Consider the following 25880-nt stretch of genomic DNA (forward strand, 5'->3'; position numbering starts at 1 on the left):
ACTGAGAACAAATGCACACTTATCTTGTTGCTGAGCAGCAAAAGAAAGAGGAAAATGGGGTGCTCATTGGGCTGTTTATGGTCAATATGGGTCATATGATTGGTCAATGTTTACCATGGTCTCCAAACTAACATTCTCATTGACTATTTATGAAGGCTCTTTTTTCTCTGTATTAGTTTAACTCTTTATGTGATTGTACTTTAAAGGCTGCACACGAGCAGTAAAGGAAAGTAATGCAAAAAAAAAAAATGAAGTCTCTGGTCTTGTAATAAAATCCCAGACAGACTTGATGATGTTGAGATTGGGGTTCTATGGGGGCCATACCATGACTTCCAGCGCTCACTCTTCTATATGTTGAAGATAGTTCTTAAAGGACCACTAAACAGTAGAATAGCATAATCAATAAATGTATAATAAACAGACAATGCAAAAGTATTTAGTTAGAATTTCAAATGAGTAGTTTGAGATATATTTCAGTTAATTTTATTTTCCTTCCAACTGCATTATGTGACAACCATCAGCAAATCACAAAATGCATATACGTATATTCTGTGAATCTTCCACTTTCTTGTTAGAAGCTGGTATCACAGAAAGTGTGCATATAAAAAGACTGTATAATTTGATAATGGGTATGAATTGGAAAGTTGTTTAAAATGGAGTGCTCTATCTGAATCATGAAAGTTTAATTTTGACTGTAGTGGTCCTTTAATGACTTTAGCTATATGTTTAGGGTCCTTATGCTGCAGAATAAATTTGGGGCCAATCTGATACCTCCCTGAAGTTATTGCATCATTGAGAAGACCATAAATAATATTTGCAGAAATACAGCACCAAACTTGCAAGGAACCTCCATCATGCTTCACTGATGCCTGCAGACACTCATTCTTGTACCTCTCCCCAACCCTTCTGTGAACAGCCAAATATTTCAAATTTTGAGTCATCAGTCTAGAGCTGCCATTTTCTGCATCCCAGTTCCTATGTTTTCTTGCACAGTTAAGTTGCTTGACCTTGTTTCCACATCGAATGTATAACTTTTTGGCTGCAAGTCTTCCATGAAGAGCACTTTTGATGTCTTTCATTGGGCATTATATGGGTGTACCAGGGTCTCTGCCAATTCTGAGCTGATGGCACTGCTGGACATCTTTCGATTGCACATGGAGGTAAGCATAACATACCTTTCATCTGCTGCACTAAGTTTCCTTGGTTGACCACTGTGTCTACGGTCCTCAACATTGCCCGTTTCTTTGTGCTTCTTTAGACACACTTGGACAGCACATCTGGAAACCCCTTTTCTTGCCACGGTATGAGACTTTTGAAAATGTCTTCAGCAACCTCACCTTGTTAGAAGAGTTTAACTGTTCCTAATTCAATTTTATTCCTTCTACACAGCTGTTTCAGATTCAATTAATGACTGTGATTCAAGCTACATATTAAATTTACAATCATTACCTGTTTGGCAAAATTGTTTAAATATGCACATGACTATAAGCTATATGACAAGTGGAGAGGTAGTTTGCTCTCGCATCCGAACGCTAAAACTGCTAGAATTTTTTTTCTGCTTAGCGATTCGCTCTCATATTATGAGTTGAAAGTAAAAAGTTTTCCCTGTCGTGTTTGCAAAAATGTGGTAACAAATAGACTTTGAGAAGTAGAGAACGCAAAATTGCATTCCCCCATAGACTTCAATGCAGCCAAAAAATTTGGAAAAAAGCTAACACCCACAAGTCGTACAACCACAATTGAGGTTATTTAAAAATGCAACATAAGAAGATTTTATTGTATATTTCATAATCCAATGTTCTGCACATAGCATACTATGTTTTAGTTATTCTTAAAGAGATGTTTAAATATATATCTGATGGATTTTTGCACAAATATATATTTATTTATTTATTTATTTATTTTTAAATATTTTTTATTTTCAATTATTAAAGAAATACAATGAAGAAGACAATGACAAGATTCAAATCTTGAAATAAAACAGATTGTATGGCATTAAATTTTGGGTTCGAATGTCTAGACGACTTTTCCCCATAGACCCTAGCTAACATTTTCTCCACATACAAGCTAAGACTCTGGGGTACCTATAGAGTCTAATATGGTATAAGAATTATGTAAGGATGATCCCCAATGGTTTGATAAGAGGGTATCTGAGGCCAAGTCCTCTTCTGGAATTGGGTGTATGTCCAAAATGTCATTAGTCAAAGAAATATATATTTATATCTAAATATACTGTATACGTATGCATACACAATTATACATAGGTATAGGTATATACAGATATATATATATAGGAATATCTATTTAAAAATACATAGAACAAATTCCCCTATGTGAAGAACATTGGGATGTGAAATATTTATAGTACATACACAGTATAACACTTTATTGAATACAAGTCCTAAAGCCCGTTGACACGGGCCGTGTTGTGGTTTTTTTTATTATTTTTTTTTTATTCTCTTTCTTTCTCTCTCTCTCTCTCTCTCTCTCTCTCTCTCTCTCTCTCTCTCTCTCTCTCTCTCTCTCTCTCTCTCTCTCTCTCTCTCTCTCTCTCTCTCTCTCTCTCTCTCTCTCTCTCTCTCTCTCTCTCTCTCTCTCTCTCTCTCCTCTTCTTCCTCCCCCCCCCCCGGGTCCTCGCGCGCCTCCTACAGCTGAGCTGCTGCCGGGTCCTCGCGCGCCTCCTACAGCTGAGCTGCTGCCGGGTCCTCGCGCGCCTCCTACAGCTGAGCTGCTGCCGGGTCCTCGCGCGCCTCCTACAGCTGAGCTGCTGCCGGGTCCTCGTGCCAAGAGTTTGTCTGAACTGCGCATGACGGCTTCAGACAAACTCTTGTCTTTTATTATATAGGATGAATATTGCATACAGATGATCTTTCATGTTTTCATCTACTTGACTGCAAAGGGCTCCAATGCACATGTGTATGTATGTGTTTATATGTGTATATATGCCTATAAATACATACATGCACATATAAATACATAAACACATATGTACATACATATAAACATAAATATACATATTTAGACATGTTTATGTATGTATCCCTTTTTTTAAAGGCCCTTTATTAGATAGTGATATTATGAATGTAACTGTATTTTTAAATGTATTTTTGATGTTTTTGTGACACTTTTTTGACTCGCATAACAGTTGACCAGCACTCTGAAGTTGAGGTAATCATTCTAGGGTAAATCGCAACAGCGTTAAAGCTAGTAACCATACGCCTACAAAATCCTTGACTTTGTGCAAGTATATTTAGAAGAAATTAAGGTGTTTTGAAGGCAAAGGGTGGTTACACCAAATATTGATTTGATTTAGATTTTTCTTTTGTTCACTAACTTTGTATTTTGTTAATTGATAAAAATAAACTATTAACAATTCTATTTTGAAAGCATTCTTACTTTAAAGAATTTTTTCACATGCGCCTAAAACTTTTGCACAGTACTGTATTTATACTCAAATACATTAAACCCAGGACCACATCAAGGTCTCTTCCTTCCCAATTTAGCCAAATGCTGTAACTAACTCTTTCATTTTGTATATATATCTAGCTGTGGGCTTGCAAGGGAGTGCCAGACTTTCTATCGCCTAGATTTAGAGTTCTGCATTAGCCGTCAAAACCAGCGTTAAGGGCTCCTAACGCTGGTTTTGGCCACCCGCTGGTATTTAGAGTCAGTCAGGAAAGGGTCTAACGCTCACCTTCCAGCCGCGACTTTTCCATACCGCAGATCCCCTTACGCCAATTGTGTATCCTATCTTTTCAATGGGATCTTTCTAACGCTGGTATTTAGAGTCTTGGCTGAAGTGAGCGTTAGCACTCTAACGACAAAACTCCAGCCGCACAAAAAAGTCAGGAGTTAAGAGTTTTATGGGCTAACGCCGGTTTATAAAGCTCTTAACTACTGTGCTCTAAAGTACACTAACACCCATAAACTACCTATGTACCCCTAAACGAGGTCCCCCCACATCGCAGCCACTCTAATAAAAAATTTTAACCCCTAACCTGCCGACCGCACACCGCTGCCACCTACGCGATCCCTATGTACCCCTATTCTGCTGCCCCTAATATCGCCGACACCTACATAATATTTATTAACCCCTAATCTGCCCCCCCAACGTCGCCGCTACCTACCTACACTTATTAACCCCTAATCTGCCGACCGGACCTCGCCGCTACTTTAATAAATGTATTAACCCCTAAAGCTAAGTCTAACCCTAACACCCCCCTAAGTTAAATATAATTTTTATCTAACTAAATAAATTAACTCTTATTAAATACATTATTCCTATTTAAAACTAAATACTTACCTGTAAAATAAACCCTAATATAGCTACAATATAACGAATAATTATATTGTAGCTATTTTAGGATTTATATTTATTTTACAGGCAACTTTGTATTTATTTTAACTAGGTACAATAGTTATTAAATAGTTAATAACTATTTAATAGCTACCTAGTTAAAATAATTACAAAATTACCTGTAAAATAAATCCTAACCTAAGTTACAATTAAACCTAACACTACACTATCAATAAATAAATTAACTAAACTACCTACAATTACCTACAATTAAATCAACTAAACTAAATTACAAAAAAAACAAACACTAAATTACAAAAAATAAAAAAGATTACAAGAATTTTAAACTAACTACACCTACTCTAAGCCCCCTAAAAAAATAACAAAGCCCCCCAAAATAAAAAAATGCCCTACCCTATTCTAAAATAAAAAGTTAACAGCTCTTTTACCTTACCAGCCCTTGGCATGCCCCAAAGAAATCAGCTCTTTTGCCTGTAAAAAAAAACATACAATACCCCCCCCAACATTACAACCCACATACCCCTAATCTAACCCACCCAAACCCCCCTTAAAAAACCTAACACTAAGCCCCTGAAGATCTTCCTACCTTATCTTCACCCAGCCGGGTATCACCGATCCGTCCAGAAGAGGGTCCGAAGTCTTTATCCTATCCGGGCAGAAGAGGACATCCGGACCGGCAGACATCTTCATCCAAGTGGCATCTTCTATCTTCTTCCATCCGGCGCGGAGCGGACCATCTTGAAGCAGCCGACGCGGAGCCATCCTTCATCACCAATGGACTAACGACGAATGAAGGTTCCTTTAAATGACGTCATCCAAGATGGCGTCCCTCGAATTCCGATTGGCTGATAGGATTCTATCAGCCAATCGGAATTAAGGTAGGAAAAATCTGATTGGCTGATGGAATCAGCCAATCAGATTCAAGTTCAATCCGATTGACTGATCCAATCAGCCAATCAGATTGAGCTCGCATTCTATTGGCTGTTCCGATCAGCCAATAGAATGCGAGCTCAATCTGATTGGCTGATCCAATCAGCCAATCGGATTGAACTTGAATCTGATTGGCTGATTCAATCAGCCAATCAGATTTTTCCTACCTTAATTCCGATTGGCTGACAGAATCCTATCAGCCAATCGGAATTCGAGACGTCTTGGATGACGTCATTTAAAGGAACCTTCATTCGTCGGTGAAGAAGGATGGCTCCCGACTGCGTAAAGATAAGGTAGGAAGATCGATCTTCAGGGGCTTAGTGTTAGGTTTTTTAAGGGGGGTTTGGGTGGGTTAGATTAGGGGTATGTGGGTGGTGGGTTGTAATGTTGGGGGGGTATTGTAAGTTTTTTTTTACAGGCAAAAGAGCTGATTTCTTTGGGGCATGCCCCGCAAAAGGCCCTTTTAAGGGCTGGTAAGGTAATAGAGCTGTTAACTTTTTATTTTAGAATAGGGTAGGGCATTTTTTTATTTTGGGGGGCTTTGTTATTTTTTAGGGGGCTTAGAGTAGGTGTAATTAGTTTAAAATTCTTGTAATCTTTTTTTATTTTTTGTAATTTAGTGTTTTTTTTTTTGTAATTTAGTTTAGTTGATTTAATTGTAGGTAATTGTAGGTAGTTTAGTTAATTTATTTATTGATAGTGTAGTGTTAGGTTTAATTGTAACTTAGGTTAGGATTTATTTTACAGGTAATTTTGTAATTATTTTAACTAGGTAGCTATTAAATAGTTATTAACTATTTAATAGCTATTGTACCTAGTTAAAATAAATACAAAGTTGCCTGTAAAATAAATATAAATCCTAAAATAGCTACAATATAATTATTAGTTATATTGTAGCTATATTAGGGTTTATTTTACAGGTAAGTATTTAGTTTTAAATAGGAATAATTTATTTAATAAGAGTTAATTTATTTCGTTAGATAAAAATTATATTTAATTTAGGGGGGTGTTAGTGTTAGGGTTAGACTTAGCTTTAGGGTTTAATACATTTATTAGAGTAGCGGCGAGGTCCGGTCGGCAGATTAGGGGTTAATAAGTGTAGGTAAGGTAGCAGCGACGTTGGGGGGGGCAGATTTATGGTTAATAAATATAATATAGGTGTCGGCGATGTTGTAGGCAGCAGACTAGGGGTACATAGGGATAATGTAGGTTGCGGTGGTGTCCGGAGCGGCAGATTAGGGGTTAATAATAATATGCAGGGGTCAGCAATTGCGGGGTCGGCAGATTAGGGGTTAATAAGTGTAAGGTTAGGGGTGTTTAGACTCGGGGTACATGTTAGGGTGTTAGGTGCAGACTTAGGAAGTGTTTCCCCATAGGAAACAATGGGGCTGCGTTAGGAGCTGAACGCTGCTTTTTTGCAGGTGTTAGGTTTTTTTTCAGCTCAAACTGCCCCATTGTTTCCTATGGGGAAATCGTGCAGGAGCACGTTTTTTAAGCTGGCCGCGCCCGTAAGCAATGCTGGTATTTAGAGTTGAAGTGGCGGTAAATTATGCTCTACGCTCCCTTTTTGGAGCCTAACACAGCCCTTCAGAGAACTCTAAATACCAGCGGTATTTAAAAGGTGCGGGGGGAAAAAAACATGCGTAGCTAACGCACCCCTTTGGCTGCAAAACTCTAAATCTAGCCGTATGTGTTGTGTTAATATACTTTTGTTTTGTAACTTTTACTATCAGCTTGTCACCCAAGATGGTCGGGGTAAACTGCCTGGGTCACTGTAGGATGTGCAGCTATTTGTGACATCAGGTGTGCATCCAGTCCAGTTTAAGAGTACAGTTCTATTCCATGTTTTGCATGTGTCATGGTAAATTACAAAGGGCCTGTGTCACCCTTGTTTGTATCTCAGTATGTTTTGTTAAAGGCATACATTGTGTGGCTGTAAGCAGGGCACCAACAGAGAAAGAGACCTTGACGTGGTCCTGGGCTTATCACCATTTTTGCTTTTAAGCTTGCATGAGAGTGGCAGACTTTTTATGTGCCAGACTTCTTAAAATGTAAATTAAAACAAATGCAGTAGTGCCAGCTGTGCATTCCTTGCTAGGGTGGGTAATGCACAATTGTGGGAAACTATCAGCCAATAAGCATTTACAGGAAGTATCAATAAGCCAACAATCAATAATGCTGTATCATTTTCAATCCAAATAAATAGTTTACTTTACATTTTAACATTTTTCAGACAATAACACATATTTTCACATAATACTGCTCATATATGAATGGAAAAAAAATTTGAGGACAATGTCTCTTTATATTATGCTAGACCTCAGAATTAAGATATTCATTGAAATGTCTACTGTGAAAATGTTAAAAAAAATCCATTTATAGATGATCGTGGTAATTTTTGAGTATAGTTTAAAGATTAAAAACAATTAACACTTTTGAATTAATCATCAATAATTTATTGCAGATGGCAGCTTTTGAATAAAACTAAAAGAAAAACCTGCCTTAACACAATCTGCAAGCAAGACAACAGATTCAATTATTATGGACTTTCTTAGCTAAAATAGTCAGAAAACTCACACAAACATTGCTAATAAAAAGTATATAAATTAATTAAATACCACCACTGTGCTAATCCAATTATTTTATACACTTGCATAAAAAGGTCTTCATCATTATATATTATACAGAATATAAAAAATATGCAACATTTTATTGTTCAACCTCTGTATTACTGTATGTCTTTTATCACTGCAGGATGTCATATCTGCTTCAGAAAAAAAAGAATTCATTACCAGCATTTGTTTGTTCTTTATTGCAAAGAATGCCTTGATTTAAAGCTAATCAATGCATTAACATAATCTTCTATAGTACAGTACAGATCTATTGACAAGATTCTCCACAGCAAGACAGAATTACAAATCACTTGTCTAATGTGAGTACGTTGAAACTAGTTAATCCTACTATTATGAAGACATTTTTAAAAGATTCACAATCTCCACCTGCTCTTATCATTTGAGTTATTTTGATAAAGTAAAATTAGGCTTTATTAAGTGAATGCCAAAGGAATGTTTATTTTAAGTATAAACAGGTCTTAGAATGAAAATATTTTTTTAGCACATTTAACACTCAACTTATGAAGGTAAACTTTGGTGAATGAAAGCCTGTTTTTTTAAAATACTATTAAAAACGGGCACTTTCGTTCATCAAAGTTTACAAAGCAGCCGTTTTGTTAAAAAAATTACCTTTTTTTTCTTTTCACTGCTACAGCAGCTTCCCCCCACATAGAGATCCTCTATGCACACATCAGCAATGACTAATCCGGCTTCCTCCAATCACAGGATGGCCTCAGGCAAGGACTACCCTGGGGGAAAGCTGTGATTGGAGGAAGCAGGATTAGTCATTGCTGACGTGTGAATAGAGGATCTCTATGTGTGGGGAAGCTGCTGTAACAGTGAAAAGAAAAAAAGGTAATTTTTTTAACAAAACGGCTGCTTTGTAAACTTTGATGAATGAAAGTGCCCCTGTTTTTAATAGTATTTTTAAAAAATGGGCTTTCATTCACCAAAGTTTACCTTCACTTTAAAAACTACGAAATATGTAGCAACCTTAGACAATATATATACAATAAATGATACTTGTACCTTAATTATAGGTAATTGAATGTGACAATATCAACTTAAAAATGCATGAAATCAATGATTAATTTATCTAACTTATCTTCATCTTCCTCTTTGAAAAACACTACACAATTTGCTTTTTGTTTTAAAACTAATTTCAACATCTGAGAGAAATCTGATGTCTGGAATTAAAAATGTTCTTACCTTCGTCCAGTAACAACTGGAAGGAAGTCATCCGATTTTGCTTCTGTTATCTTAAACACAACATTACGCAAATCTGATATGCCAACAGCCATGTCTTCTAGCATTCCAACTTCCTCACCTAGAGCAAATAGGACAAGTGATTATGAAGATAAAAATACTATTGCGTAAAAATTAAAATAAACAAATGTTTCACCACCTAACACTGGGGGGAAAAAAACAAATTAATTTGTATAAACTACATATATAGGTACAAATTGTAATATGTTGGGCATATAAAACATGTTGTTTAAATTACTCTTTTTAATAAAAATGTGAACTATATCGCAAAACTCATGTACTTTATCTCTAATCCAAGCAAGATAAAGGGACAATAAAGACAAAATTAAATTCTTATTGTTTAGATGGAACATGCAATTTTAAACAACTTTTCAATTAACCTACTATCAAAGTTGCTTTGTACTCTTGGTATCCTTTGTTGAATGGTAAATGTATGTAGTCCCATAGGAGTTGCAAACACTACTGTCACAGAGAACTAAAGACATGCGCATGCTCCTAAACTTCTATGAAATAGTATTGTAGATATGAGAAATATCTATTTTCTATAGATAGTTTTGGGTCAATGCGCTCCATTTACCTAGTAGTGGTTGCTGATTTGGAGGTCTGTTTCAGGCTCGCCTGAAACAACAGCTAAGTAGCAACAGTCTTAAAGAAACAGTCTAGTATAAATTAAACTTTCATTATTCAGATAGGACTTTTAATTTTAATCAACTTTCCAATTTACTTTTATCGTCAAATTTGCTTTTTTTTCTTGGTATTCTTAGTTTAACCTAAACATAGGTAGGCTCATATGCTAATTTCTAAGCCTTTGAAGGCTGCCTCTTATCACATGCTTTTTAAATCTCTTTTCAACACAAATAGACAGAAAGTACACGTGGGCCATATAGATAATACTATTGTTATTTAAGATTTAGCACAATACAATGCTAAATTTAAGACAATAGATAATAAAAAGTCAAAGTCATGTGATCAGGGGCTGGAAGAAGGTTCCTAGATACAAGGTAATCACAGAGGTAAAAAGTATATTAATATAACCATCTAGTAGCATTATCCATCCAATTGGTTAACTGCGGCAAAGGGAACTTTTAGGTGTAATAAAACCATATGTAATATGTGTAGTCATATAGATAAAGCCTCTATGTTTTCTAATTGGGATGGATCATATAAGTTCAATATCAAAAGCAGAAAAGCAGAACTTGTGATTCTACGTTTGTAGTCTATTTAATTAGTTGTGGGTGTGGCTATCTTTATGGGGGACGTACTAAAAGGAAGATAAGAACTAGAGTGAACGAACATTTATATAATATTAAACTGGCTAAAAAAGGCAAAGTGATTAAACACAGTATTCCTATTCATTTTCTTGAAGCCCATAACTGTAGTCCATCAACACTCAAGGTTAAAGTAATAGACTGGATTCCCCCAAATGTTCCAAATAGACTTCTTGCTTTAAGACAACAAGAAACATTTTGGATTTATAAAATTGGTAGTTTGAGTCCTAAGAGGCTAAACGAGGATTTAGATCTGGCCGCCTATATGTGAATAAGTGATTCTTCCATGTTTCTGTTTTACAGTATAGGGTCTCTATTATTTATCTATAGGGTTAGTTTTAATTGTTTATTTATTAAGTCCTTTTAAGAATGAATTGATATTAGGTAGTTGCATGTATTTATTCTTATTTATTTTTATTTTTATTTCTTTCATCTTTATTTCATTTTTCTTATTATTTTTTGATTGAAGGGTTAGTCCAGATCTATAGATTAGTTTTTTTTATATGTTTTTTATATGTTTTTGAGTGTGTATATGTGAGAGTATGTATGAATTTATGTATATGTGTGTGGATATATTACTGAGGCTGCTAGTTTTCTGGGTATGATTTGGTTATTTATTACCATCAACCATACACTATTGTAAATAAATAATATTTTAATATTTATATTTAGATAGCCACAAAGGCCAACATGGGTTTTTAAAGTGTATATTGGTTGCTTATTTGTATATGATGGAGTTGGATTTGTCTGTTAATATCCCATTTATTAACTTTCTTGCGTTTTTATAATATTATGCATGGCCATGTATTGTATTTATCAATTGATTTACTAATTGTTGTATTTTTTAGGTTTATTATTTTTTTTGTGTTAGTATGTGCATTTTTATTTAAATAACAGAGTATTTTACACATGTAGATCACTAGAGGGCGCTCCCTCCATGTCTATTTAAGCCGCAAATTTTGTTAGTATGATATTACACTTGTTTTTATTGGTACCCTTGAAAAAGTCCGGCCGAGACACAGACGAAACGCGTAGGGTTTGTGGGACATTGTGTCAAAACATCCGTTGACTGCCAGCAGTTTGGGAGGCATCGCGCCTGAAGGGGGACGCTCCGGAATCCTTGCCATCACTTGTGACGTCAGACGCCGGTTCTCTGTGAATCGGCGCGGTGTGAACTCAGACGCCGAGTGTATCGAGTGAGGCTCAGACTGTTATTGCTGTTAATCCTGTTGTGACTGGGGATTGTTCAAGCTTACTTCAGTGTAAGTTACTATGTGTTTTTATTGTACCTGATCTAAATAAATTTCTCAAGTTTTTGCGCTTCTCCTATTTTTTCTTCATAGTTTCTATCCATATCTGGGTGATTTCTGGGAAATATCACCTAACGAGAGGCAGCATCTATCTTGGAGTTTCAATTTGGACTATTACACATCTTTTTATCTACAATTGATGGGACATTGGATCTATTTTTCTTTGGACATTTGGTATTATTATATATATATTTTATTTTTTTTTGGTGTTCCTATCTTTATTTTTATTTTTATTTATTAATTCTTTTATTGTGAAATTATAGGATTTGTGTGTTTTTTTTTTCTTTCTTTAAATGTTTTTTTCTCTCCTTAGAAGTTTTGTCTAAATTAGTCTATTAGATTTATTTGCTTTTTTTGACATATTATTATTACTGATACATTTTTTCTATATTGTGTGTTGTGTAGCGCTGACTTTTATTCTGTTTTTATTAATATAACTGTGTTGGTTATGCAAAACTGGGGAATGGGTAATAAAGGGATTATCTATCTTTTAAAACAATAACAATTCTATGGCAGACTGTCCCTTTAAGACCACTGCTCCTTAACCTGTCTGCCAACTAAAAGTTACATCATTGTTTCCAAAATCTAAGTGATAGACATTGAGATCGACTTTGGGTACAATGATCAAAATATGTAAGCACAAAATACACATATGCATAGTCAAAAGGTGGTCTTGGTTTTAAGGACTATAACAGGACTGCAGTAAGAAGGTGAGCACTATATAAGCACAGTCATGGCAAGGAGGAGTATCTGATGAAGCGCCAGGCCCGCACATTAGTGTGAAGGATGAAACATGTCATCCAGGCGTGAGAGCTACAAATGCCATACGGACATGCTGTTTTAGCCGGCTAAATTCCAGTATGTTGGAGCATTCATGTGGCTGATCTGCTTGAGACAAGGGAAGGAGCAAGGAGAGCAACAATCCTAACAAATGAACTGGTGGACAAGCTGGTGCAATGTTAAATACGGACAGTGTATGCTGTCCGCTCACATGAATGTCTGGCCGACATGATTTGTGGTAGCCCGACTTTTAGTAAATGGAGCCCAATAAATTTTAATATGCCTTAGTAAGTGCTTTTGTGTGTTAAAGGATACATGCTGGTAACTTATTAGCAATATTGTGTGTTACTGATCCAATGAGTTTTTAATAAGCAGGTGATTCTCTTTCAAATGAGGGGTCTTGGACACTCACATGAAGCTGCTCCACTAGAACACCAACGATTCCAGGCCTGTAGCAAGGGGGATCGCTGAAAACAGTGTTTGAGTGGTGATCCCCCTGTATGATGAGAATGCCTCATCACGTGCATTGAAGGGGTTAACCCCTTAACGACCAAGGACGTGCCAGGTACATCCTGCAAAAACTGTCAGTTAGTGACAATGGACGTACCTGGCACGTCCTTGGTCTAATTGAGTGCTGGAAGTGATTGCGATCGCTTCCAGAAGTTCTCAGGGTATTGCAGTGATGCCTCCATATTGAGGCATCCTGCAATACCCTTTTTCAAGCATCCAAAGCAGAGAGAGCCACTCTGTGGCCCTCTCTGCACCAGTAGCGATGGTGCCGATCATTGGTGGGTGGGAGCTTAGCAGGGAGGCGGGTGGATGGCCCATCGCTACCTGGCATCCGGTTCCTGTAAGTGCAATGTACACGCTGGGTGCCGGGAGCGTGCGGGGGCGTGCCACTGCCACCAATGATCAATGAATTGCAGCGTGAGAGGGAGGGGAAATAAAAAATAAAAAAATCAAAGGATCAGGGAGGGGGAGCAGCTACACTACAGAAAAAGGTATAATTTATAAAAAAAAAAAAAAAATGTTGTTTTGAGGGGCAAACTGGGTACTGGCAAACAGCTGCCAGTACCCAAGATGATGGCAAATAGGTAGCGGGGGAAGGGTTAGAGAGCTTTGGGGGGGGGGGTCAGGGATGTTGGGGGCTAAGGGGGTCCATCACAGCTAAATAAATAATAATTAAAAAAAAACTTTTATTTTAATACAGGCAGACTTTCTGCCAGTACTTAAGATGGGGAGGACAATTGTTGGGTGGCAGAGGGAAGAGAGCTGTTTGGGAGGGATCAGGGTGTGGGATGTGTCAAGTTGGAGGCTGATCTCTACACTAAAGCTAAAATTAACCCTGCAAGCTCCCTATAAGCTACATAATGAACCCTTTCACTGCTGGGCATAATACAAGTGTAGTGAACAGCGACATTTAGCGGCCTTCTAATTGCCAAAAAGCAACACCAAAGCCATATATGTCTGTTATTTATGAACAAAGGGGATCACAGAGAAGCATTTACAACCATTTGTGCCATAATCGCACAAGCTGTTTGTAAATAATTTCAGTTAGAAGCTTAAAGTTTGTGAAAAAATTAGTAAAAAAGTAAACATTTTTTTTTATTTTATCGCATTTGGCGGTGAAAAGGTGGCATGAAATATACCAAAATGGGCCTAGATCAATACTTGGGGTTGTCTACTACACTACACTAAAGCTAAAATTAACCCTACAAGCTCCCTAATTAACCCCTTCACTGCTGGGCATAATACAAGTGTGGTGCACAGCGGCATTTAGAGGCCTTTTAATTACCAAAAAGCAATGCCAAAGCCATATAAGTCTGTTATTTCTGAACAAAGGGGATCCCAGAGAAGCATTTAAAACCATTTGTGCCATAATTGCAAAAGCTGTTTGTAAATAATTTCAGTGAGAAACCTAAAATTGTGAAAAATTTAACTTTTTTTTTCTTTGATCGCATTTGGCGGTGAAAAGGTGGCATGAAATATACCAAAATGGGCCTAGATCAATACTTGGGGTTGTCTACTACACTACACTAAAGCTAAAATTAACCCTACAAGCTCCCTAATTAACCCCTTCACTGCTGGGCATAATACATGTGTGGTGCGCAGCAGCATTTAGCGGCCTTCTAATTACCAAAAAGCAACCCCAAAGCCATATAAGTCTGCTATTTCTGAACAAAGGGGATCCCAGAGAAGCATTTACAACCATTTGTGCCATAATTGCACAAGCTGTTTGTAAATAATTTCAGTGAGAAACCTAAAGTTTGTGACAAAATTTGTGAAAAAGTGAACAATATTTTTTATTTGTTCACATTTGGATGTGAAATGGTGGCATGAAATATACCAAAATGGGCCTAGATCAATACTTTGGGTTGTATTTTAAAAAAAATATATGTAAATGTCAAGGGATATTCAGGGATTCCTGACAGATATCAGTGTCCCAATGTAACTAGCGCTAATTTTGAAAAAAAAAATGGTTTTGGAAATAGCAAAGTGCTACTTGTATTTATAGCCCTATAACTTGCAAAAAAAGCAAAGAACATGTAAACATTGGGTATTTCTAAACTCAGGCCAAAATTTAGAAACTATTTAGCATGGGTGTTTTTTGGTGGTTGTAGATGTGTAACAGATTTTGGGGGTCAAAGTTAGAAAAAGTGGAGTTTTTTTTCATTTTTTCCTGATATTTTATCATTTTTTTATAGTAAATTATAAGATATGATGAAAATAATGGTATCTTTAGAAAGTCCATTTAATGGCGAGAAAAAAGTTATATAATATGTGTGGGTACAGTAAATGAGAAAGAGGAAAATTACAGCTAAACACAAACACTGCAGAAAAGTTATTACGTTTATATAACAACATATGCTGCTTTGAGAGCTAGGTGTCGGTGTGTATTGTGCTTTGAAGACATACAAGCTTCTTCTGACTCTCTAAAGCGCTGTGGTGTTTGAATACTGGTGCACAGGCCATAGCAGCAGATGTGCGTATGCTGCTGAAAATTGTTAATAACTTTTATAAGAAGCAGTTTTGCTAACAGAAGCATATTGCAAAAATGCTTCTATTTAAAATTGAAAAAGCACCCATGCATATTTAAATGTTGACCTTTTTATCCCTTAAAATAAGCCCATCCCTGTTATAGAGAAGTTTTACTGTATATAGGTTGCAGATATACGTCATGGTATGGGTGCACAGTTTAACTGATTTTAAATCCATCATATATAGAAACATATTAGAGAAGATATTTGAAGATGGCAAGCAAGCTTACACAAACTGGCCAAAATATTGTTTTAGATTTTATTTTTTTTGAAGATAGTGTACAGGTAAAATGTTCCTCTTTGGCAGTAAGAAAATTGGCAGAAAACAAAAGCAAAAATAAAAGATTTAAAACGGAAGGTTTAGAAAAGAAAAAAAAATGTATATACTTCTGAATTCATGTGCATAAATAAAAATGAAAATCAGTGAGCCGAGCAGACAGAGAGCAAAATAACAGAGGAGGTAGTGAATATGAAATACACATGACCTGTTGCCAACAAGGAAAGCAACAAATAGTTTTTTTTCTATAGCAGTTCATTTAGGATGCAAATCAAGAAACCTTATATTTAAATATCTGTTTCTTGTAGCTGAGTCAGAGCTATGATTTCTGCAGTATACACTCCAGATTCTATATTTTACATGAAAAGGAGACAAAATAAACAAGGAGAGCATTGTGCAAAGCTTTTTTGTGACACATAATTAAATATTTTAGTACGGAATTACATTTTTAATTTATAGGTAAAAATGAATGTCAAGGGAGACCTAAGTAAAGGTGCCATGTTTACTGATGTCACGAACAGTTCACCGGAGAACAGTTCCTGGTGAACATAGCTTGTTCGCGTTCGCAGCGGTGGACGAACATATGCGATGTTCGATCCGCCCCCTATTCATCATCATTGCCTAAACTTTGACCCTGTATCTCACAGTCAGCAGGCACATTCCAGCCAATCAGCAGCAGACCCTCCCTCCCAGACCCTTACACCTCATGGACAGCAGCCATTTTAGATTCATTTGGAAGCTGCATTGCTAGTGAGAGGAGGGACAGTGTAGCTGCTGCTAATTTAATAGGGAAATCGATAGCTAGGCTAGTGTATTCAGTGTCCACTACAGTCGTGAAGGACTCATCTGATCTCTGCTGTAAGGACAGCACCCCAAAAAGCACTTTTTAGGGCTACATCAGTCGTTTTTGTTTTGTTTTGTTTTTCTTTGTAATCTAATAGCAGTTGCCTGCCTGCCACTGCCAGCCTGTGTGTCAGGCTCACAGCATATACTGTGCCTACTTGCTCAGTGCCACCAGTCATATCTGGTGTAACATTAGTGTAAATTAAAAAAAAAAAAACATTTACATCAGTCTGCTAGTGTAATATAATTTCAGTTGCCAGGCCAGCCTGCCATTGCCAGCCTGTGTGTCAGACTCACAGCATATACTGTGCCTACTTGCTCAGTGCCACCACTCATATCTGGTGTAACATTAGTGTAAATTTAAAAAAAAAAAACTTTTACATCAGTCTGCTAGTGTAATCTAATTTCAGTTGCCAGGCCAGCCTGCCACTGCCAGCCTGTGTGTCAGGCTCACAGCATATTACTGTGCCTACTTGCTCAGTGCCACCACTCATATTTGGTGTAACAGTAGTGTAAATTTAAAAAAAAAAACCCTTTTATATCAGTCTGCTAGTGTAATCTAATTTCAGTTGCCAGGCCAGCCTGCAACTGCCAGCCTGTGTGTCAGGCTAACAGCATATACTGTGCCTTCTTTCTCAGTGCCACCACCAGTCATATCTGGTGTAACAGTAGTGTAAATTTAAAAAAAAAAAAACTTTTACATCAGTCTGCTAGTGTAATCTAATTGCAGTTGCCAGGCCAGCCTGCCACTGTCAGCGTGTGTGTCAGGCTCACAGTGTATACTGTGCCCACTTGCCCAGTGCCACCACTCATATTATCTTGTTTAATAGTAGTGTAAGTGTACATTTAAAAATAAAAAATCTATTTTGACTGTGAAAAATCAGTCTGCTTTTTTGTGTCAGGCTCACAGCGTATACTGTGCCCACTGGTCCAGTGCCACCACTCATATTATCTTGTTTAATAGTAGTGTAAGTGTACATTTAAAAATAAAATAACTATTTTGACTGTGAAACATCAGTCTGCTTTTTTATGTCAGGCTCACAGCGTATACTGTGCCCACTTGCCCAGTGCCACCACTCATATTATCTTGTTTAATAGTAGTGTAAGTGTACATTTAAAAATAAAATAACTATTTTGACTGTGAAACATCAGTCTGCTTTTTTAAGTAAGGCTCACAGCATATACTGTGCCCACTTGCCCAGTGCCACCACTCATATTATCTTGTTTAATAGTAGTGTAAGTGTACATTTTAAAAATAAAAAAAATATTTTGACTGTGAAACATAAGTCTGCTTTTTTGTGTCAGGCTCACAGCGTATACTGTGCCCTCTTGTCCAGTGCCACCACTCACATTATCTTGTTTAATAAAAGTGTAAGTGTACATTTTAAAAATAAAAAAACTATTTTGACTGTGAAACATTAGTCTGCTTTTTTGTGTCAGGCTCACAGCGTATACTGTGCCCACTCACAGAAGCTTGCACGCATAGTAGCACTAATTGAAAAAAAAAATGACAGGCAGAGGCAGGCCAACCCGCAGGGGCCATCGTGGTTGTGGTGCTGTGATTCCCTTTGGCCATAGAATAATGCCCAGTGTTAGGCCACGTACCATGAACATGAAAAGTTCTGATGAAATAGTTGACTTTATAACACAGGACACCCAATCTTCTACAGCTTCCGCTCGTAACCTTGACACACCATCCTCCTCCTCTAGCTTAGCTTCGGGCATCTCTCAACTTACCACTCACCCGCCTGCCGCCACCCCCAACACTAGCACCACAGCCGCCTCACTTGATCTGTCAGAGGAGTTATGTACACCTCAGTGTGAAGAAATGAGTGATGCGCAAACCATCATTGACAGAGGATGTAGATAACTGTGATATGTCTCAGTCAGGCAGCATTACAGACATGGACGATGCACAGTGTGATGATGATGATGATGATGATGATGATGTTGTACCTGCCGTTGCTTCCGTTGTTGAGTTGTCAGATACAAGTGAAGGGGTTAATGATGACGATGAGTCCGTGGATATCACGTGGGCGCCCGGTAGAAGAGAATAAGAACAGGTGGAAAGTTCAGATGGGGAGACAGAGAGTAGCAGGAGGAGGAGACTAGTTGGAAGCAGGGGGAGTTCGTCGCAAGGAGCTAGTGCATGTCAGACAACATGCATCGGCACCCGGGGTCAGCCAGACAGCACGCCAATCAACGCATGCTGTTGCCACCACCAGAATGCCGTCATCGCAGAGCTCAGCAGTGTGGCATTTTTTTATGTGTATGCCTCTGACAACAGCGATGCCATTTGCAACCTGTGCCAAAAGAAACTGAGTTGTGGGAAGTCCATCACCCACCTAGGTACAACTGCTTTGCGAAGGCACATGGTCTCACATCACAAGCGCCGATGGGATGAACACATGAGTACAAGCAGCACACAAACTCAAAGCCGCCATCCTCCTCCTGGCCAGCATCTTCAGCCACGTCAACCACTGCTGTGCTCCTTGCCCCCTCTAAACCATCTGCCAATCCGTCTCTCTTCTGGAGCAGTTCCTGCTCATCTGCCCACAGTCAGGTGTCTGTCAAGTACATGTTTGAGCGTAAGAAGCCAATGTCACCAAGTCACCACCCGGCATCTGACTGCTGGCTTGTCTGAACTGATAGCCCACCAGCTTTTACCATACAAGCTGGTGGAGTCTGAGGCATTCAAAAAAAATTGTAGCCATTGGGACACCGCAGTGGAAGGCAATCCCCAACCTGTACTCGATTGTGCGAAAGGAAGTAATGGCATGTCTGGCACACAGTGTTGGGGCCAGTGTCCACCTGACCACTGATAGCTGGTCTGCAAAGCATGGTCAGGGTTGGTATATCACCTACACTGCACATTGGGTAAACCTGCTGATGGCTGCCAAGCATGGAATGCCTGGCTCTGCAGAGTTGTTGGTGACACCGCCACGACTTGCAGACAGGCCTGCTGCCACCTCCTCTACTCCTCCTACTCCATCCTCTTCCATAACCTCCTCGGCTGAGTCCTCTTCTGCTGCTTCTTGCTCCACATCAACGGCACCCCCCCCAGCTCCCCAGGTACTATTCCACATCCCGGATATGGCAGTGTCACGCCGTCTTGGGGTTGACTTGCCTGAAAGCAGAGAGTCACACTGCAGCAGCACTCCTGTCCGCCCTGAACGCACAGGTGGATCCGCACCAACTGGAGATTGGCAAAGTGGTTTCTGACAACGGAAGTAATTTGGTGGCGGCATTGAAATTGGGCAAGTTGACACGTGCCGTGCATGGCACATGTGTGTCTGATTGTACAACGCTTTGTGCATAAGTACCCAGGCTTACAGGATGTCCTGAAGCAGGCCAGGAAGGTGTGTGGCGATTTCAGGCATTCCTACACGGCCATGGCGCACTTGTCAGATATCCAGCCGCAAAACAGCCTGTCAGTGAGGCGCTTGATTTGCGACAGCCCGACACGTTGGAGTTCAACACTCCTAATGTTCGACCGCCTGCTCCAACAAGAAAAAGCTGTTAACGAGTATTTGTATGACCGGGGTGCTAAGACAGCCTCTGGGGAGGTGGGGATTTTTTTGCCACGTTACTGGATGCTCATGCACAATGCCTGTAGGCTCATGTGTCCTTTTGAGGAGGTGACAAACCTAGTCAGTCGCACCGAAGGCACCATCAGCGACATCATACCATTTGTTTTCTTCCTGGAGCGTGCCCTGCGAAGAGTGCTAGATCAGGCCGTAGATGAGCGTGAAGAGGAAGAGTCTCCATCACCACCAGAAACAGCCTTATCAGCATCGCTTGCTGGACCAGCGGCAACGCAGGAAGAGGATTGTGAGGAAGAGGAGTCAGAGGAGGAGGAGGAAGACCAAGCACAACAGGCATCCAGGGTGCTCGTTGTTGTCACCTATCTGGTACCCGTGGTGTTGTACGTGGCTGGGGGGAAGAAGATACCTTCAGTGAGATCAGTGAGGATGAGGAACGGGACATGAGTAGCTCGGCATCCAACCTTGTGCAAATGGGGTCTTTCATGCTGTTGTGCCTGTTGAGGGACACTCGTATAAAAAAGCTGAAGGAGAACGAACTGTACTGGGTGTCCACACTACTAGACCCCAGTATAAGCATAAAGTGACTGAAATGTTACAGAATTCCCGCAAGTCAGAAAGGATGGAGCAGTTCAAAAATAAATTAAAAAGTATGCTTTACACAGCGTATAAGGGTGATGTCACAGCACGACAGGAATCTAACAGGGGAAGAGATGAAAGTAATACTCCTCCTCCCACGACCACACCGGCAAGAACAGGACGCTTTCCAGATGTGTTGTTGATGGAGGACATGCTGACCTTTTTAACTCCTATGCATCGCCACAGCCCTTCGGGATCCAGCCTCAGAGAACGACTCAACCGACAGGTAGCAGACTACCTCACATTAACTGCAGATCTCGATACTCTGAGGAGCGATGAACCCCTTGACTACTGGGTGTGCAGGCTTGACCTGTGGCCTGAGCTATCCCAATTTGCAATCGAACTTCTGGCTGGCCCCGCTTCAAGTATCCTGTCAGAAAGGACCTTCAGTGCAGAAGGAGGTATTGTCACTGAGAAGAGAAGTCGCCTAGGTCAAAAAAGTCTTTATTATCTTACCTTTATTAAAATGAATGAGGGATGGATCTCGAAGGGACTGACATTGGGCGATACATTTGAGTAAAAAAGGCCTGATGAGATGAGCTGCCTTGGGCTAAAAATGGTCCACACGCTGCTGTATTTTATCTTTGAATGCCGGATGACTTGCGTGACTTATCCGCCAACAACTAGGGTTCAAGCCGTAATGTTTTAGGGCACTTTCTTTTTTTTTTTAAACTTTTGTTTTTATTGAGGCAAAAATGAAATACAATCATGTGCAATAATACCATCAGATCATCAACACAAGAAAATGCAGACAAGAAAACCTGGCAAGCATTAATAGTACATCATCCAAGGACTACCGAAAATATGCCACAGCATTATATACTTTTTATCTAGATTAATAAAAAACAAAATAATTAAAGCCTCTTATTTTCTATTATTTATCGATATTATTATACATCTTATACCTTCAGACTAGCTGATAAAAAGTATCTACCCAACAGAACCTAATGGATCTAAGAGTGGGGAGAGGGGGTGCGGGAAGATAAGGGAAAAGAAAAAAAAAAGGGGGGGGGGAGAGGGAGAAGAAGAGGAGAATTTAAAAGAAGTTTAAAAAATATAGATTATGGGAAATATTCAGGGTGCGGCTATTACCAGAGACCTAAAAGAACTATCCCTGAATATCTAAAGGGATATATTAGTTGGTTTATTTCTTCTGGAGTAAATATTTGAATGAAGGCCGACCATTTTTAAAAAAATGAAATCACTTCCTTTTCCGAGGATAAGGATACATCCATTTGCTCAATGATACATTGCTTTTTCATAAAGTTTTTAATTTCTTGAATACTAGGTATTGAGGAGTCTCTCCACTTTCCAAAAATTAAATTTCTCGTTGCCAGAATTGCCCCATTCCTAATTTTTTTTTAATCTAAATTTGTTGAGGGTTCTACAAGAAATACCACCCCTGCCAATGAGAGAGAGAAAGTAGGAAGCTTCAATGCATTAATTAGCCAGAATTCTACCTTTTTCCATAATTGCCTGATCCTCGGACAAGACCATATCATATGAACTATATCCGCAGCCAGAAGAGAACATTTAGGACATGTATTAAATTCATAGTTATGCCATTTAAACCCTTTAAGCGGGGTATAGTATGTTCTATAAAGTAACTTAATATGTGACTCCCTCCAGTTTGTAGATAATGTAGTCTGGGCTACAATGGCTATAGATTTTTCCACCTGTTCTACCTCAATATCTAGATCTGGTACTAATAGGTTCCATTTTTGTGTTATCTGTTGAAGATTAAGTACTCCATCTTGACTTATCAGCAGATCATACCAGTATGATATAGAAGATAATTCGTTTTTAGCCAGGATGGGCCAATTATCTAACTTCCCCCATGACCAAGACCATCCAAACTTCTGTGTTAGCGAAAATAAGTAATGTCTGGCTTGAAGATAAGCAAAAAAATCTTTATTGCTTATATCAAATTCCTGTTTCAGCTTTTCAAAGGTTTTAACCGATGTAGTACCTTGTTCTATAAATTGAGTCATAAAAAGGAGACCCTTTCTCTGCCAAGTTTGAAATACTTGTGTTTGAATACCTTCCTGAAATTCTGGGTTACCACATAATCCTTGGAATTTTGGGATAGTTAAGTCAATATCTAGTTTGCGCCCTAATTTTTTCCAAGCTTGTATAACCTTATATATTGATTGAATAGCCCTCACTTTTTTCGGAATTAGCTGTCGGGCAATGAATTAAAGCTAAAGGATTATAAGGAAATGTGATACTTCTCTCCAAACTATTATTAGTAAAATAATCCTTATTTAGAATCCAATCTATTGCGATACGTGAAAGAAAAACCAGGTTATATTTACTAAGATCCGGAAGAGCCATTCCGACATATTTTTTGGGAAGATAGAGTTTGTTTAGGGAAATTCGAGGTCTCTTGCAATTCCAAATGAAGTATCGCAGTGCTCTGTTTAAACTTTTCCAATCTCTGACTTTCAAAATCACTGGGATATTTTAAAGAGGGTAAAGAATTTTAGGAAGTAAAACCATCTTAAACAGGGCAATACGCCCCGATAAAGATATTGGAAGATTTTGCCAGCTTAACATATATTCTTTAATTCTAGCTAAAATGGGAGAAGTATTAAGGTTATACCATTCTTGTGGGTTCGTTGAAATATAAATCCCTAAATATTTAAAATGATTCAAAACTTCCTTGAAGGGCATCCTATCAATTGAAGCCTCGTTCCTCCTTACCCACATTAACTCTGACTTAGAGATATTGAGCTTATAGCCGGCAAAGGATCCAAATGCATTAGTTATCGAGATCAGTCTCGGAATATTAACTGCTGTATTAGACATGTAGATTAGCACATCATCAGCATATAGGGCAATTTTTGGGTCTACTGAGCCAATTCTTATCCCTTGTATCCTCTGTCTGATTCTAAGGGCCAGTGGCTCGATCGCTAAATCAAATAGAAGTGGTGACAGGGGACACCCCTGTCTTGTGCCCCTTTGTAAATTAATTGGATTGGATTCCAATTTATTAATAGCCAATCTAGTTGTGGACTTAGTACAAAGATTATTAATAAAAAGAGGAAAGTTATCCTTAAAACCAAATCGCAGCAGGGAGTTAATGATGTGCTGGTGGAAAACCGAATTGAACGCTTTTTCTGCGTCTAATGCAATAATTGCTATGTCAGATTGATCTTGGGTTGTAGCTTCCCGACAATTATGAAAATAATCAAGAACTAGGAATAATTCTCTAACCTTGGCTGCTAAATTGTGCCTGGATATAAAACCCGCCTGGTCTTTGTTAATAAGGTCCCCTATCACTTTTTGAAGTCTTTTAGCTAAAATAGATGATAATAACTTGTAATCTGAGTTAAGTAATGCTATAGGTCTACATGACTCTTTTTTCAGGGGGTCTTTCCCTGGTTTCAAGATTAATGTTGTGATAGATGCTGTAAAAGACAAAGGGATAGGTTTGTTATTTATAAAGAAATGATTAAATACTTTTCTTAAGTAGGGGGTTATAATTGGGGCAAGGAGCTTGTAAAATTCATTAGGAAGAGAGTCTGGGCCAGGTGATTTATCCAAGCGGGCTTCTTTGATTGCCAAGGTGATTTCTTGCTCAGAAATAGGGGCATTAATTTTACTCGCTGCTTCTTCATTTAGAACTGGATGGTCAAGTCCTTCCCAGAACAGTTCTGAGACTTCTTCATCTGATTCCTTGTATGAGTACAGATCTCTATAGTAGGTGAAAAAGGCATCAATGATTTCCCTTGGGTTTTGAAGTAAAGTTCCTTGTTCTAAGAGTGAATCAATAGTAGAACTTCCTTGTACATTCTTGACTAAATTTGCCAATAATTTTCCTGCCTTATTTCCATGCCTGTAAAATTGGGCTCTCATTTTATAATCCTCTCGGACTGCAACATGCAATAGAAAATTATCTCTCTCTCTCTTAGCAGAGGCGTATCTCCTCCAATTTATTGATGTTGGTTGAGATAGATATTTACTATAACTATTAGTAAGTGCTCTCAGAACCTCATTCTCCCGTAAAGCCGCCTTCCGCTTAAAGTCAACCATATACGCAATAATTTACCCCCTCATTACAGCCTTGCCAGCTTCCGATAGTGTATTTGGATCGTTGACAGTATCAGCATTTAATGTAAAGAATTCATTCATTCTAATTGTCAACCATTTCCTAAATTTTATATTTTTCATTAAGAATTTAGGGAAAAAAAATCTTCGTATAGTACATTTTTTTTCGTTTAATGGTATTTTTAATATTATTGGAGCATGGTCAGAAATAGTGACTTGCATTATTTTTGATGTAGTACCAATTTTTAATAGATTCTCACTTATTAGGAATAGGTCAATTCTGGAGAAGGATCTTACACTCTTAGCCTTACATGTAAACTCCCTTTGGTCCGGGTTTTGAGTTCTCCAAATATCTTTAAGGGCTAGGTTTTTAAATAAAATGTTAAACATTTTACCTTCAAGCTTATCTCTTTTAGCCATGCTCTTGATGGATTTTTGCCTGAGCCTGTCTATCTGGGCCCTAGGGGTCACATTAAAGTCTATTATCAATTATGTAGCCTTCACCTATTTGCAGTATTTTAGTTTGAAGAGATTCCCAAAAACTTCTTTCAAAATTATTAGGGGCGTATAAGTTGCATAGCGTGAAAATGGAGCCAGCCATTCTAATTTTTAGGATCAGGATTCGACTTTCTGGATCTTTGTATTCTAATAGAATTTCCTACGGGTTTTTTTTTCCTAGCAGAATGGCTACGCCCCTCTTTCTGCCTATACTTGGCGTAAAAAAACACTTCACCTACCCATGAGAACTTTAACTTTAGGGATTCTTCTGCATTTAAGTGTGTCTCCTGGATAAATGCGATATCAGAATTGAGTTTCCTCAATTGAGAGATTATCATCTTTCGTTTCATTGGAGTTGAGACCCCTCCCACAGTCCAGGAAGATAAAGTCAACTTTTTTATATTAGACATTCTTTAGCCCCTTTTCCTTTCTATTCCCCTCTGAAGAAGTAAGAAAAAAAAAAAAAGGGGGGGAGAGGGGAGAAAGGGAAAAAAAAAAAAAAACCTTAA

General features: G+C 38.3%; 1 protein-coding gene across 1 annotated transcript in view; it reads right to left on the minus strand.

The window, feature by feature from the left end:
- INPP4B (inositol polyphosphate-4-phosphatase type II B) overlaps nucleotides 1-25880 on the minus strand; it is a 1415612-nt gene that overhangs the window by 159299 nt on the left and 1230433 nt on the right. Inside the window, exon 20 of the mRNA XM_053703700.1 lies at nucleotides 9070-9187. Coding sequence (XP_053559675.1) covers nucleotides 9070-9187 — 118 coding nt within the window. The remainder of the gene's footprint in view (nucleotides 1-9069; nucleotides 9188-25880) is intronic.

This window comes from Bombina bombina, chromosome 2 (genome assembly GCF_027579735.1).
Source record: "Bombina bombina isolate aBomBom1 chromosome 2, aBomBom1.pri, whole genome shotgun sequence".
Taxonomy (NCBI): Eukaryota; Metazoa; Chordata; class Amphibia; order Anura; family Bombinatoridae; genus Bombina; species Bombina bombina.